We start from the raw sequence: 16,270 nt of genomic DNA on the forward strand, positions 1-16,270 counted from the left end.
TACCTATTGTATGTTCTGTGCATACTTGAACATCATTGCCTGTTGGCAATAACATTTTTCAAAGTGATTTTTTTCTATGAAGGTAAAAATGGACCCAGACTTCGTTGACAGGTTCCCTGGGCTATGGAATCATTATTTATGACACCCTTTTTTTTTTTTTTGTCTGCAACTTGAGCAGTCTTTGAAGCATCTTTTTGACTTTAATGTTATCTTCAAAGTGTCAAGGGTAAAAGAAAAAGATCACAATAAGTGATTTTCCATGGAAGTTGCAACCTTCAAAGTTTAGCAAGTATCTAAAAGTTAACAATAAAATGTCTTATTTAAAGAGTGTAGGTAAAAGGTAAATCTAAGTAAACCTCATTGTTTCGGAATCTACTAGTGCAAAAAGGGTTATATCTGAAGTAAGAGTATAAATTTCTACTATTTCTCAAGGATAAAAAGAATGTGGTAATCAAATTAATAATAAAGTGGGAAACAACTTAAGCTAAATATTAATAAGAAAAATGATTTCATACTTTTAATGGCATCTCTTTTGCCATTGATTGTGAATAGATAATGATTGCTTGTTATCTACTTGTTAATAGATACTAATAACCTTCTTTTATCTATATGTATCATCCTAGTATATATGATCAAAGGAATAAAGCTACAATTGTTAGAACTACTATTCTATTTGGATTTTCTAATAACTATACAGATATTTTTTCTTATTTTATTCCAAATTAACTTTTATTTTCCTGCTCTTTGCCTTCTAGTTGAGCCTTCCCATTTACAGTTCACAAATGTTTCTACCCAGCTCGTGCCCTCCTGTTTATTCTTCTAATCTCTACTTTGTTTGGCTGTTTGTTCCTTTAGATACCGTGATTTCAGTATTCATCTTCCTGCCCACCACTGCCAATGTTCTTATTTTTGGGTTCTTGCTCTCTCTTCTCTTTCCCCTCACCTTTGGTTCTCAACCACTGTTGCTAGGTTTGGTTTCTGGATTTTTGAATTGTATCTCTTTTCTAACTGGTATAATAAAAACTATGAAGATGTAAGATTGGAAATCAGAGGCCTAGAGAAAATTGATGAGTATCGAATACCTACTCTATGCTAGGTGATTTACTCATGTAACTTAATTCTCATAAAATGTAGGTATGCTTAATTATTAGCTCCATTTTGTTTGTAAGTACACCGAAGCTCAGAGAGGTAAAATATTTTGTTCTAATTACAAAGCAAGTAAGTGATAAGGCCAGATTTCAAAGCTATATGGGTTCATTTATTCACTCCTCTTATTCAACAAATATTGATTGAGTATGTATTCTATATGTTGGCCACTATGGTAGGGGCTTCACCAGATCCAGTCCTTACTCTCAGGACCTTAGCAATGTGGTGGTATTGTCTGACTTCACAGATGTTGATCATTTTGCTACACCAAACAGGGAAAAGATACATTTGATGTAGATGTAAGAAAAACTATATTTGCGCATTATTTAAGAAAATATAAGCAAAAGCGTTGGTTTGTGTCTAGTCCTAGAGTCTCCCTCCTCAGTCTGCACCAATGCCTTTCAGTGGCATCACTGCTCTACATGTATTTTCCTCCTATGTTCTCAGCTGTGCAAGATTTATGTCTATAGGCCAACATTCTGTAGAAAGTCTTGGGAAAGAATTAGCTGTCTCTCCTAAATTACATTGGAAAAGAGGAAGTCCTCTGTGTAAGAATACATACGTTCATCCATCTCTCATCCATATATTTACTGATACATTATAAAATATTTAAGATGACTTAGCCAAATACACAAAACACAGCAGAATTTTTAGTAAGATAAATGTGGAAAAATAGGGCAAGGAAGAATAAGACGAAATTAGATTGTGTTCAGTGAAAGTATTAGTTGCTCAGTCGTGTCTGACATTTTGCAATCCCATGGACTGTGCCCGCTAGGCTACTCTGTCCATGGAATTCGCCAGGCAAGAATACTGTTGTAGGTAGCCATTACCTTCTCCAAGGCATCTTCCCAACTCAGGCAAGAAACTTGGATCTCCTGCATTGCAGGGAGATTCTTTACTGTCTAAGCTGCCAGGGAAGCCCCATGTATTCAGTAAGCCTACTTTAAAAAAATTCATAAATTTGTCTCTTTTCTCAAGGATAACTTGATTCACAATCATTATAATTTTAAAAACAAACTGGTATCATAAAAGAATGACCATTTCTAGTTGTGATACTTAAAGAATTTCTTCTAAAGAAGACCTTGGTGTAGTGTGGTGAGCAATTGCCTCAAATACTTCCTAATAAATATGAGTTTTGCCAAGCCATTTAATTGTATCCCACTCCATACTACAAAAGCAAAGTCCAATAAAACAATTCTTTTAAAATTGGGACAAGCCTTTCCAAGTAGACCATCATGGTCTAGCCAAATCCATGGTATATCTTAGAGGATCTAGAAAAATGAATGAATTGCATGTCCTTTAGGTAATTCTCATATGTAATTTGTCAATTTAATTTTTCACATACTAGATGACAGTGAGTTTACATACTTGTATAAGTTTGTTTTATTCACTGTTGCAGTATCATTGCATAGAATTCTACCTAGTACATAGTAGATGCTTAATAAGTATTTGTTGTATGGATGGATAAATGCTGTGCTTTGAAGTGTCTAAGTGAAAGACTTCCTCTTAGCTATCTGTTGATATTTTCTTCCTTGTCCTTAAATAAAGCATGCTACTCTACTTTGGAGTACATCATCTTTATGTGGACCTACAAATTCATGAAATGTCAGACATTGCTTAGGTGACTTTTTCAAACAGATAATGAAATCAATATAAACTCTATGCAAAGAGCTCTCTTAAGATCGTTCTCAGTAACATGCCTTTCTTGATTTTTTAGGGCTTTAAGATTTTAAGGTTCCGAAGAAGTTGTAAGCTTCAGTAAAGCAATTTTAACATGGAAATAGACTTTCTTCCCTGGAGACCTCAAAATCATACCAGATTTATTGAATTTGGAAAACATGGGGGTAGACTCTGTATACTAGCTGAACAAATTTTAGCTGTATATTTTAATAAAAGTGGTTAACTTCCAAACTTAAGAATTTAAGAATGTCCATTTTTCCTTCCTGCTGGCCCTTTATTTATAAAGCAGGTTTTGTTGAAAAGCATTATGTTAGTGTTAATTTTTCTTTAAAATTTCTGAGACTATTAAATATTATATTATGCTGGGATTCAGTGAACCAGTAGATAATATCATCTGTTAATCCTTTATCCTATATAACTAAGTAATTTATATGCATCTTAAAAGCTTGTTTATAACATCAACTGGATGTAACACATAGTGTCACATTTTAACTGCTCTTCCCAGATTTCTTACTCTGACAATCTATTGAACTATTATAGCAACCTGCGCCTTCATTTTAAAATGTAGGTTATTAGGCTAGATGAGACACTTATCAATGTAAAGGTTGCCTAGAGCAATGGCCTTATTTAGGATGATCACTCTACTTCTAATGAAATATTGAAATATCAACCTTTCACTCTGTTTTCCATAACTTGCTTTTTATTTTGTTTGCCTTTCTTCTTATTTACTATAATACTTTATTTTGCAAGCTTTCTTCCTGTGTTGCTCCCAATTATTATAGCGTGGTACATATGTAAAAAGAGGATTAGAAATGAATTAAATCATGTACTTCACTCCCAACTTTAGCATAAAGCTTATCTTTACCATCACATTATGATAATATATACATATTTCGGTTGACCTTTAGAAAATGAAATTTTCTTGCCTTCAATACCTATTCCATATTTAACCATACTTAAGAATGCCCTATCTTAAAACTTATATACTTAAAGCCTATCACTTTATTAATTCCTTTTTAAAACAGGTATATAATTTATATTGAAGATTTGGAAAAGAATCTAGAGTTTTTCTTCTACCCTATTTATGGAGAAAATTGACTTGATGATTTGTTGAGTTCCCTGTATTATATCATAAAATCATTGAGCTAGGAGAGATACAAGGGGTTCTCAGGTTTTTAGGGACTAATTATTTCAAGAGTAATAGACAAAGAAAAATACCCAGATTTCTTGTTCTGTGAAAATCTGTTGAGCCATTTTAACAACCTGAGGCTTAATTTTAAAATTAAGGTTATTAAGCAAGATGAGATTGCTGTCAAACACTTCTGAGTTATAAGGGATAAGAAAGATCTACTAATATAAAAGTTCCCTCAATGTCCTGGTTTTCAGCTTTTATTCAGTGGTCCCAAAGAATTGAATCTTTAAGCCTTAAAAAAAAAAATTGGAGCACTACAAAGTATGGTTTATATTAATAGATAGCATGATCTATAATTATTTTTTAAGTTAATTTTGCTACTCTGCCTTCCTTATTTTTGGTTAATTTCACTCAGTCTGCTATTTAATCTTTAATTACAGGCCACAAAAGAAGTAATAGAACGGGAAGCACCAGGGATGGCCCTGGCAATGCTGATGGGATCACTTAATGTTACACCTCTGGGCATGCTCTCTAGGTAAGAAAGTCACCAAAGTGGTGCAAAGAAAATTAATTCCACACCAGTAATCACTACAATAGACTGAGAAACCTAAGAAACTTTATAGTCATACCACTTAATTCTGCCCCCACCTCCCAAAGTCTCAGCATCCTGTCTAAATCTTGGCCACAGTTTCTTTCAAGTTCTTTATCCTTTTTTATTTTATTTTTTTGCATATTATGTTGAAACTTAGAAAATATCATATTACTGCTGAAAGTAATCAATTATAACCCCAAGAAGAGTCCAGTTTTTTAAGATGCAATATATTCTTTTTTTTGAGATTATAGTCATCAATTAATTTTCCCTAGTTGTCATTAAATCCTAATTTAATAAAACTAAGCAATAGAGTCTTTTAATAGGTGCTTACAGGTTAGAAACTTAATTTCCGTTTGTAAATAGGCATATTGATGTATGGTCATGAAAAGAAAATCAGTAATATATGTTCAAAGTGTTAGTCACTCAGTTGTGTCAGAGTCTTTGCAACCACATGGACTGTAACCTGCCAGGCTCCTCTGTCCGTGGGCTTTCCAGGCAAGAATGCTGGAGTGGGTTGCCATTTCCTAGTCCAGGGGATCTTCCAAATCCAGGGATAGAACCTGGACCTCCTCCATTGCAGGAAAATTCTTTACTGTTTGAGTCACCAGAGAAGGCTAGTATATTAAATTAGTATATTTAAAACTATGATTCATTGACCTACGTGGTGACATCCATCCTCAATTTGATAGTTTAGTTATTTTTTATTATTTTAGTAATTATTAGATTAAAATCCCCTTTAACGGGAACAACAGACATCATTTAAGGTAAAGACAGAACTGTCAACTCAGTGAGAATCTGTTGATTTAATGACCTTTGATTTACATAGTTGATCTCAGAGCAGTCTAGAAAATACATAGTAACTTTATAATTGGCAGGATTTCTCTATCATTATTTACAGTTGTTTATTGATCCTGTTTGCAAAATGAATATAAAAGTAAATATGTCTATTTAATGCATAGAATGAGTTATAATGCCCTTTCTGTTACTTAGACTAAGTTTGTATCCTATAAGTGGCAGGCACTTGAAGTGCAGCTACAGGGAAAAGTGAGTGGGTCATCAGTTACTGTACTTTCTTTCCTGTTACAAGTACTATATTATAACATTTCATATAATAAGACCAAGAAAAGAACTAAAGTAACTTGATATTTTTAATTTAAAAGTCCATGCTAGTCTTTAACAAACTTACACTGATTCTCTTATGCTGTTCTTTTTTCACCCTTATAGTACCTGCCCATAGGAGATCACAGGTCACCTCTGGTTCCTTTTCTCTATGGAATTAAGTAGTAGTCCTTGAATATAAGAACTCTTTCTTGGTATGCAAGGAATATAGTCAAGATAGAATTAAACTTCATCTCTTGTTAATTACTTTATAATAAAAATCTAATTCAACAAACTCTTGAATTATTATTATTCAAAATAATCTATTTGTCAGGCCTTGCATTAGCCATTAGGAATACTAAGTGTGGAAAGAAAAGTAAGACATGGTCCTTATCTTAAGGATCCCCCGTTTATCTGGAGAACTTTTTCCTTATAACTGTTAAGGTAACTTCTTAAACTGAATGTAGCTTTCCTGATCCAGTATAGAAACAGCGCTTTTGCCTTACTGAAAAATTTTCTGGATTAATGTCTCCTCTGCCTTCTAAATTCACATAATTACTGAGTACCGGCCTGCCCAGTGAATGAAAATAAATTAATAGGAGCTGATTTTAAGTATTTTGGAATGAGTTCATCACTCTTAGGCTGAAGGCTTTGAAAATTAAAACGTATATACAGCATGGTAACAGATTCTTCTGACTTTTATTTCCATTACCTGTTAACTGAGCGTTTATTTACAAAATTGAAACAGAGATAGTAGTCCACATGAGTTATGGAAAAGGAATTATGGGCTGTTTCCCTTAATGTTTATTTTTTTTGTGCTTTTGAAAGCATTAAAAAAAATTTTTTTAAATAGCCTTGATTAAATTGATGCCTCCTTTCTATAGAATTTTTGCCTTGTATGTACTTGAGGCTTTGTACATGCTTATGTTATAGCACATGCTATGTTATAATCATTTACTTTCTTGTCTGTTTTACCTAATTTGTATAAAATACAAATTTGTGTTAAGATCAGCTGCTTTATCTTATTCATTTTACATCCTCAGCTCCAAAACAATTTCTGACACATAGTAAGTACTCAAAAAAGGGTTTATTTTTATGATTACTATTGCTAACTCGATATTTCATCCTAGTTTTAATAGAATATTTTTCAGGATAAAGTAATACATCAAGTTGGTGCCTTGCTTTCCTATTTAATACTTAACAATTTAATAATATAATAATTATTTAATTATTTACTTAAGTAAAATTACTTAATCTGTTTAAATGGCTTCCATCTATTTCATTAACATAATATTTTCCAGGTTTTTTTTTTTTTTTTTAACAAGTTGGAAGATTGTAGTAAGTAATGGTTAAGAGCATCGTCTCTGAACTCAAGATTGCTTGGGTTCTATTCTGGCTCTGTTACTAGCTATATCATGTATTTCTTTTTCTCATCTCTACAGTGAGGATGTTAATAGTACCAGCCTTCTTGAATTAAGTAAACAAGTCCATTTAAGTGCTTAGAACAGTTGATTCAGAGTAAGTTTAAATGTTGATCACCATTGTGTTGTTACTGGTTCAGAGTTCCAGTTCTTAGATCGAGTGTGCTAGCAAAACCTTTTAATACTTTCATTCATCTGGAAATGTCTTTATCTTAACCTTTATTCCTGAAGGATATTTTCACTAGATATAGAATTCTGGATTAACAGTTCAGCATTTAAAAAAGTGTTATTCCACTCTCTTCTGGCTCCATAGCTCCTATGGAGAAATCCACAACCATTTGAATTGATATTTCCTTATATGTGTTATTTTTTATTCTCTGGATGCTTTGAAGATATTTTTTCTTTATCTTTGATTTCAACAATTTGATTATTATGTATCTGGATGTGGGTTTTTTTTGTTTTTGTTGTTTTTTTTTTGAGTTTATGCTTTTGGGTTAAAAGAGTTTCTTTTAAAACTATGTCTTTAACCAAATTTGGGAATTAGCCATTAAGTTTTCAGATTTTTTCTTTTTCTGTACGTATCTCTTTCTCATTTACTTCTGGTACTTTTGTGACATGAATTGCACATATTTTAATAATGTATCACAGGTCTCTGATGTTCACTTTTTTTAAAACTCATTTTTATCCTATTCTTCAGATTGTTTATGTTAATCTATCTTCAAGTTCATTGACATTTTTCCTCTTTCATCTTAATTTTGCCTGTGAGCCTAGGCAGTGAATTTTAAAATTACAGTTGCAGTATTTTCAGTTCTAAAATTTATATTCAGCTATTTTTTATGGCTCTATTTCTTTTCTAAGAACTTCTATCTTTGCTTTTATTTCAGAAGGGTTGACCTTTATTTCATGGAAAATGGTTTTATAATTGCTGCTTAATGTTGTTTTTCTGAAACTCCAATATCTGAATCACCCTGGAGTTGACATCTGTTGATTTTCTTTTTCTCTAATAGGTGGTCAGATTTTCTTGATTTCTTTCTATGTTGAGTAATACTGGATTATACCCTGGACATTTTGAGTATTATCTTTTAAACCTCTGGCCTCTGTTAAAATTCTCTGGAGAGAGTTTGTTAGCTAGTTTTAGCAACCAATCTGATTGGATTCATGTTGAAAATTCTGTCTCACCTTACATGGATGGTGAGTCAGCCTTTGCTATTGTGTTTGGGTCTGCCAGCACATGAACGATTTAGGAATTAGCTTGAGAATTGGGCAGTGGAGTATATATATATTTTTTAAACCTTTCTTATACTTCTTTGAGTCTGTCACACATGCTTAGCTCAGGAGTAAGCCTGGGACTTGTGTCAGTTCATTCTCAGAATTAAGAAATCCACCTTCACCAGCTGTCTCCTCTCTAAGCATTTCGCTGTACTCTGCAGTTCCCAGTTACTGCTCTACAAGAAATAGCTTCTAGCTAAGGAAACTGGGAATAGAAGATATTTCTTGTAGAGTATTAATCCCCTGTGCTCTTATGCAGTTTCACACAATTGGACCACCTTCAGGGCAAAGGCAAAAGAAAAGGAAAAAATAAAAAATAACAGAGCTTCTTCCCACTCACACTTCTAGACTTTAGCCAGATAGATATGTCTTCTTACTGGGTTCTTCTGCTTATACCATCATGACCATAGTAGTACAGCTCTGTAACTGGAATTAGCCCCAATCAGTGTTATTATTCAAGTTCTGACTTCTGTCCCCAGTCTATCTGCAATTATTTATGTTCAGAGTTCTCAGATAGTCAGTCTTTGATATTTTCCCCACAATCAATAGGAGAGCCTTAGTTAAGGTTCTGCTATCTTGGTCAACACTCATGGAGAAAGAACTCTATTTTAAAAATCAGATCTTTTACTTTATAACTTAGCATTTACTCTCCAGGTGACCTTGGGAATTTATTCAGCTAAGTTTAGCACTTCCAGTCCTAGTAGCTAATTGAATTGCCCACAAAATTGTTGCATATAAGCTCCCAAATCTATAATTTATGCCCTACTCACTTTTTAAAGAGATCAAATACTTTTGGTTCTAAATGTCGTTAACAGTAATAGAGCAACCACTGTGGTTACACATTGAGGCATAATTTATCCTTGTTTTATTCTCAGTTCAGTCATTAACTTGATTTGTAATCTCTACTTAGTTTTTTAGTGACTCCACATAGCTCATGGAAATGTTATGAGGTCCTATATAGATTTCCTCACGAAGAAAAACTACTATATGAATATCTAAATTTGTAAAAGGAAAAAGTAATAAGCAGTTTTTCATTTTATAAAGAGATTTACTGTTGTAATACTTAATAACCCATCTTTCAATTGTTTTAAATATTCAGCTTATTTTTTATTACATGTAATTTTCCATAGTGTCTCTATCCTCTGAAGTAGGAGATGAAGTCTCTTGTTAGTTTTTAATGTGTGAAGTAGGACTAATCATTTTTCCCATGATTTGTTGCCAATTTGATCTCAGCCTCATCTAGTGCATGACTGAACATAAACACTCAGACACAGGCACTGCTATTGGGGAGCAGTTAACTCTTTGCATTTGGTGCCAAAAATGGTTTCACACAACTATTGTTAAAAAGTTTTTTAAGGGAAAATATATTTAAGGAAAATACATTGGATTTAAATTTTTATAGCAGTGAATTCAGTTATCCTAAGTATTTTTTAAAACATGTTAAAATGGCATGGATCATTTAAAATAATAACTGTGAAAAACAGTATTGCCATTTTGAAGTGCTTCTGTTTTTTAACCTAAAATAAAATATACTTAGTTTATAAAAGGCTGTAGAAGGGAACTGGGAAGAAGACGATAGAAAGGAATCCATTTCTTGACCTAGACAACAGTTGGACTAACAGAATCTAAGACAACAGTTTTGGATATCTTGAGTATATTGAAAGGCTGGCAGCTTCCAGGGGTTGGTTTGGCTGGTAAATTGTGGTTAATTTTAATCAATTTTGCCCCCAATAGTAGTATCCATGTACTCCCCAACCCCCTAACTGCATGGCAGGCAGCCAACACTAGCTTGCTTGTGGGAGACAGAGTGGGCAACTAGAACCTCATCTGTCAAATATTAGGGATCTAGGTTTTATTTGTAAATTATTGCTTTGCATTGTAGAGATACAGACAAAGGCAGATTACCATTGTTGTAATTTCCACCAAATGAAATTACTTCAAGGAGAATTAAAGGGACAGTGCCCTTTTTTTTTTTTTTTTTTTGTCCCCTAGACTTTTCTCTTTTCCCCCTTTTGGAAGCCAGATATTTAAGGATTAGGATACCCAAGAGCAAACACTTACAAAAGGAAATTTAAAAAGTCATTGCACATGCCTAAAGAGAAATGCAGATTCAGAGAACACCTGGGATCACCTTAGGTTTACACCTCAGGCTGATCCCAACAAAGAAACACTCTACAACAATCAAAAATAGAGCAAGATCTGAAGGGATGGGAGGAGAATATGATTTCTAGAATTACCACATTACAAGATTCAGATGTTCAGTTTTCAACAATAACAATACAAGATATTTAAAAAAAAAAAAAAAAACAGAAATGTGGCCCATTAAAAGAGAAAAAAAAATTTTGACAGAAAAGACTCATGAGGATGACCAGATGGTAAACTTATTAGACAGAGATTTTTAAAACAATTGTCTTAAAGATGTTCAAAATACTAAAGGAAGATGTGAATAAAATCAAGAAAATGATATGAGCAAAATGTAAATATCAATAATGAGATAATTTTTTAAAAGGCAAGAAGATATTCTGGAGTTGAAAAACACAACTGACATAAAAATTTCACTAAAGGGATTCAGATGCCGATTTCAGAAGCCAGAGAAAGGAGTCAATGAACTTCAAGATAGAGCTACTGAAACTGTTAAGTCTGAGGAACAGAAAGAAAGAAAAAAAAAACTGTTGAAGAAAAGTGAACGGAGCCCAGGGGACCTGTGAAACACCATTAAGTTCTTGGTCTAACACCACTAGACCATGCTTTGTAGGAGTCTCAGAAGGAGAAGAAAGGGAGAAAAGGGCAGAGGATTATTTGAAGATTAATAACTAAAAACTTCCCAAATTTGATGCAAGATACAAATCTGTAAATCCAAGATACTCAGCAGACTCCAACTACAAAAGTGGAAAGAAATCCATATAATAATCTGTCAGAAGCCAAAAATAGAGAATCTTGAAAGCATCAAGAGAAAAGATACTCATCATATACAAGGAATCTGCAATAAGATCAGGAACAGATTTCTCTTTAGAAATATTGGCGATGTCAATTTTGGACATGTAAAATATAATAATGAGAGTTTTAAAACTTAATAGATGGGTTAGACTGCAGATTATATACAGTTGAAGAGGCAGTTAAGGAAACAGGTAAAACTATTGGAAGAAATTATCCATAATATAGCTCATATTTACAGTGACTTAAAAATGAAGTAAAAGTTAACCATGGATGATAGAGTAAGAAAATATAAAATATACTTAAAGTTCAGAAGAAGATAGTAGAGAATGAATAAAAAGATTGAAATATCATATAATACCAAAAAGAATCTCAAACTCCAGAAAGGCATCAATCTTCCAGATGAGGAAATCCAAACAAGTCTTTAGCAAGAGGAATAAAAATAATCTATACCTACTCACATCATAGTAACACTGTAAAATACCACAGAAAAAAGATCTTATGGCATTATAGGCAAATGAATTGAGTATTATACTTCAGTAAAGTTTTTTAAAGTGGAGTTTGTACATCTTGAAATTACAAATTTGATTCTTTCTCATTGTATAAACAATTATTTTAATGAGTCCAGCTTATCAATTATTTTTTTCCATGGATTATGCCCTTGTATCTAAAAGTTACATTCAAAAAGTCATTGCAGCCAAGTCATCTATGTTTTCTCCTATGTCATCTTCTAGGAGTTTTATAGTTTTTGTGGTTAGTAATTTGTTCTGTAACCCATATTGAGCTAATTTTTACAAGGAAGAACAGTCTATATCTTGTGTCTAAATTCAGTTTTTGCATGTGGATGGATGTCTAGTACCATTTGCTGGAAAGCTTTTTTTTTTTTCTCCTTTGTGTTGCCTTTGCTCCTCTGTCAAAGATTCATTGACTGTATTTAGGTTCTTCTGTTCTTTCCATTCATCTGTTTACCTGTTCTTTTGTCAATACCACACCATCTTAATTACTATGGCTTTATAGTATCTATAAGTCTCAAAGTCAGTTAATATCAGCTCTCCAACTTTGTTCTCCTTAAGTATTATGTTGGCTACTTAAAAACTTTTGTGTCTCCATATAAACTTCAGAATCAGTTTATTGATATCCATAAAATGACTTGCTGGGATTTTTATTTGGATTGCATTGAATTTTCATTGAATCACTGAACTGACAATATTCAGATTTCCTGTCCATGAATATGCAATATCTGTCCATTTATTTGTTTCTTCTTTGATTCATTTATTTATTTCATTCAGGGTTTTGTAGTTTTCCTCATATAGAACTTATACATATTTTGTTAGACTTATACCTAAGTTAAGTATTTCTTTATGGGAGGTGCTAATATAAATGGTATTCTATTTTTAATTTCAAGTTTCTGTTGTTAGTTACTGGCAAATATATAGGAGAGCAAGTTGCTCTTGTGTATTAACTTTTTATCCCGTAGTCTTGCTGTAATCACTTATTAGTTACAGGAGTGTTCTTTGCTAACATTTGGGGATTTTCAGTTATCTTTTTGTTATTGAAGAAGTTTAATTTCTTGTTTAATTTCATTGTTGTCTGAAAGTAAACATTGTATAATTTCTATTCTTTTAAATCTATAAAGATGTATTTTATGGCCCAGATTGTGGTCTATCATGGTGAATGCTCCATGTGAGTTTGAGAGGAATATGTTTTCTGCTGTTGTTGGATGAAGTTTGTTTAGGTGTCAATTATACCCAGCTGATTGATGATAGTGTTGAGTTGAACTGTGTCCTTACTGATTTTTTCTGAGTTGTATCTGTCCATTTCTGACAAGAGCTTGAGGTGTCTAAGTAAAATAGTGGACTCATATATTTCTCTTTGCAATTTTGCAGTTTAGCCTTACATAGTTTGACACTGTTGTTGGGTGCACACACGTTAAAGATCACTGTATCTTCTTGTAGAATTGATCCCCTTTTCATTATGTAATGTCCTTTATCCCTGATAACATTCCTGGCTTTGAAGTATGCTCTATCTGAAATTAATATAGCTACTCCTGCTTTTTTTTTTTATTAATGTTAGCATAGTACATTTTTCTGTATCCATTTACTTTTAATCTATATGTGTCTTTATATTTAAAATGGATTTCTTGTACACAACATATACTTGGGTCATATTTTTAATCCACTCTGACAATTTCTGTCTTTTAATTGATGCATTTAGGCCATTGATATTCAAAGTGATTCTGAGTATAATTGGAGTGATGTCTACAATATGTTACAGTTTTCTAACTTTTGTCCTTTTTTTCCCCTGTTTTTATCTTCCAGTCTTTTTCTTCTCTGCCATTTGTGATTGTCACTGAGATTTTAATGTGATTCCTTTTTTCCTCCTTTCTTAGTATATAGATTAAACTTCTTATTTTTTACTTTTTTTTAGTGATTGCCTTAGAGTTTGCAATATACATTTACAGCTAATCCAAGTCTACTTTCAAGTAACATCATACTACTTCACATGTAAAGTTTTTATTTCCCTTAATTTATTCCTTCTTTTATGCTCTTCCTTCCTTTATGTAGAGTTTCTGATTCCCTCCTCACTAAAGAACTTTTTTTTTTTTAATTAAAAGATAATTGATTTACAAAGTTCTGCCAATCTCTGCTGTATAGCAGATTGACTCAGTTATACAGACATGGACGTTTCTAAAGAACTTGTTTTAACAAGTCTTGTAATTCTTGCAAATCTACTGGCAGCAGATCCCCTCAGTTTCTGTTTGACCTGCACTTTTTTTGGCTGCGTCAGGTCTTAGTTGTAGCATGGGATGTGGGCTCAGTAGTTGCAGTGCGCAAGCCTAGTTGTTTGGAGGCCTTTGGGATGTTAACTCCCTGACAGTGAAAGTGTTAGTTCCTCAATTGTGTCTAACTCTTTGTGAGCCCACCAGGCTCCTCTGTCCATGAATATTTCCAGGCAAGAATATTGGAGTGGATTGCCATTTCCTTCTCCAGGGGATCTTCCCAATCCAAGGATCAATCCTAGGTCTCCTGCATTGCAGGCAGATTCTTTACTGTCTGAGCCACCAGTGATCAAATCTGTGTTCCCTGCATTGTAAGGTGTATTCCTAACCACTAGACCACCAGGAAAGTCCCTGTCCTGCAATTTTGAAGCATAATTTCACATAGTATTGTGAGTTGGTTTTTCTTTTCTCTCAACTCTTTAAATGTTTCACTCCACTTTCTTCTTGTTCGCATGATTTCTAAGGAGAAATCAAATGTAATCCTTTATTTTGTTTCTGTTCAGGTAAGTTTTTTTTTCCCCTTTGGCTTCTTTTAAAATTATTTTAAATCACTAATTTTCTGTAGTTTGAAATGTTATGCCTAAGTATAGCTTTATTGGCAAATATTCTACTTGATATTCTCTATTTCTGGATCTGTAGTTTGCATCTGACATTAGTTTGAGAAAATTTTGAGTCATTATTGTTACAAATATTTTTTTGTTCCTTTCTTCCTTCTTCTTCAGTTCAGTTCTGTTTAGTTCAGTTGCTCAGTCATGTCAGACTCTTTGCAACCCCATGGACTGCAGCATGCCAGGCTTTCCTAACCATCTCCAACTCCCAGAGGTTGCTCAAACTCATGTCCATTGAGTCAGTGATGCCATCCAACCATCTCATCTTCTGTTATCCCTTTCTCCTCCTGCCTTCAGTCTTTTCCAGCATCATGATCTTTTCTAATGAGTCAGTTCTTCGCACCAGGTGGCCAAAGTATTGGTGCTTCAGCATCAGTCCATCCAATGATTCAGGACTGATTTCCTTTAGGATGGACTGGTTGGATCTCCTTGCTGTCCAGGGGACTCTCAAGAGTCTTCTCCAACACCACAGTTCAAAAGCATCAATTCTTTGGCGCACAGCTTTCTTTACAGTCCAAATCTCACATTCATACATGACTACTGGAAAAAACATAGCTTCGACTGGATGGACGTTTGTCAGCAAAGTAATATCTCTGCTTTTTAATATACTTTCTTGGTTTGTCATAGCTTTTTTTCCAAGGAGCAAGCATCTTTTAATTTCATGGCTGCAGTCACCATCTGCAGTGATTTTGGAGTCCAAGAAAATAAAGTCTGTCATTGTTTCCATTGTTTCCCCATCTGTTTGCCACGAAGTGATAGGACTGGATGACATGATCTTAGTTTTTTGAATGTTGAGTTTTAAGCTAGCTTTTTCACTCTCCTCTAACTTTCATCAAGAGACTCTTTAGTTCTTCTTCGCTTTCTGCCATAAGGGTGGTATCATCTGCATATCTGAGGTTATTGATATTTCACCTGGCAAACTTGATTCCAGCTTGTGTTTCATCCAGCCCAGCATTTCACAGGATGTACTCTGTATATAAGTTAAATAAGCAGGGTGAAAATGTACAGCCTTCATGTACTCCTTTCCCGATTTGGATCCAGTCTATTGTTCCATGTCCAGTTCTAACTGTTGCTTTTTGACCTGCATACAGATTTCTCAGGAGGCAGGTAAGGTGATCTGGTATTCCTGTCTCTTTAAGAATTTTCCAAAGTTTGTTGTGATCCACACCATGAACGGCTTTAGCATAGTCAATGAAACAGTAGTAGATGTTTTTCTGGAATTCTCTTGCTTTTTCTATGACCCAACTGATCTTGGCAATTTTATATCTGGTTCCTCTGCCTTTTCTAATCCAGCTTGAACATCTGGAAGTTCTCAGTTCACGTACTGTTGAAGCCTGGCTTGGACAGTTTTCAGCATTACTATGCTAGCATGTGAAATGAGTGCAGTTGTCCATTGTTGTCCATAAGTTGAACATTCTTTGGCATGGCCTTTCTTTGGGAATGAAAACTGACCTTTTCCAGTCCTGTGGCCACTGCTGAGTTTTCCAGCATTTGCTGGAATTTGAGTGGCATATTGAGTGCAGCACTTTCATAGCATTATCTTTTAGGGCTGGAAATACCTCAGCTGAAATTCCATATCCTCCACTAGCTTTGTTCATAATGATGCTTCCT

General features: G+C 33.7%; 1 protein-coding gene across 8 annotated transcripts in view; it reads left to right on the plus strand.

Moving 5' to 3' along the window:
• Positions 1-16,270, plus strand: part of GPHN (gephyrin) — a 526,998-nt gene that overhangs the window by 261,588 nt on the left and 249,140 nt on the right. For all 8 annotated transcript variants that reach the window (XM_055538377.1, XM_055538378.1, XM_055538379.1 and 5 more), the window contains exon 5: positions 4,399-4,493. In XM_055538377.1, coding sequence (XP_055394352.1) covers positions 4,399-4,493 — 95 coding nt within the window. The remainder of the gene's footprint in view (positions 1-4,398; positions 4,494-16,270) is intronic.

This window comes from Bubalus kerabau, chromosome 10, assembly GCF_029407905.1.
Source record: "Bubalus kerabau isolate K-KA32 ecotype Philippines breed swamp buffalo chromosome 10, PCC_UOA_SB_1v2, whole genome shotgun sequence".
Taxonomy (NCBI): Eukaryota; Metazoa; Chordata; class Mammalia; order Artiodactyla; family Bovidae; genus Bubalus; species Bubalus kerabau.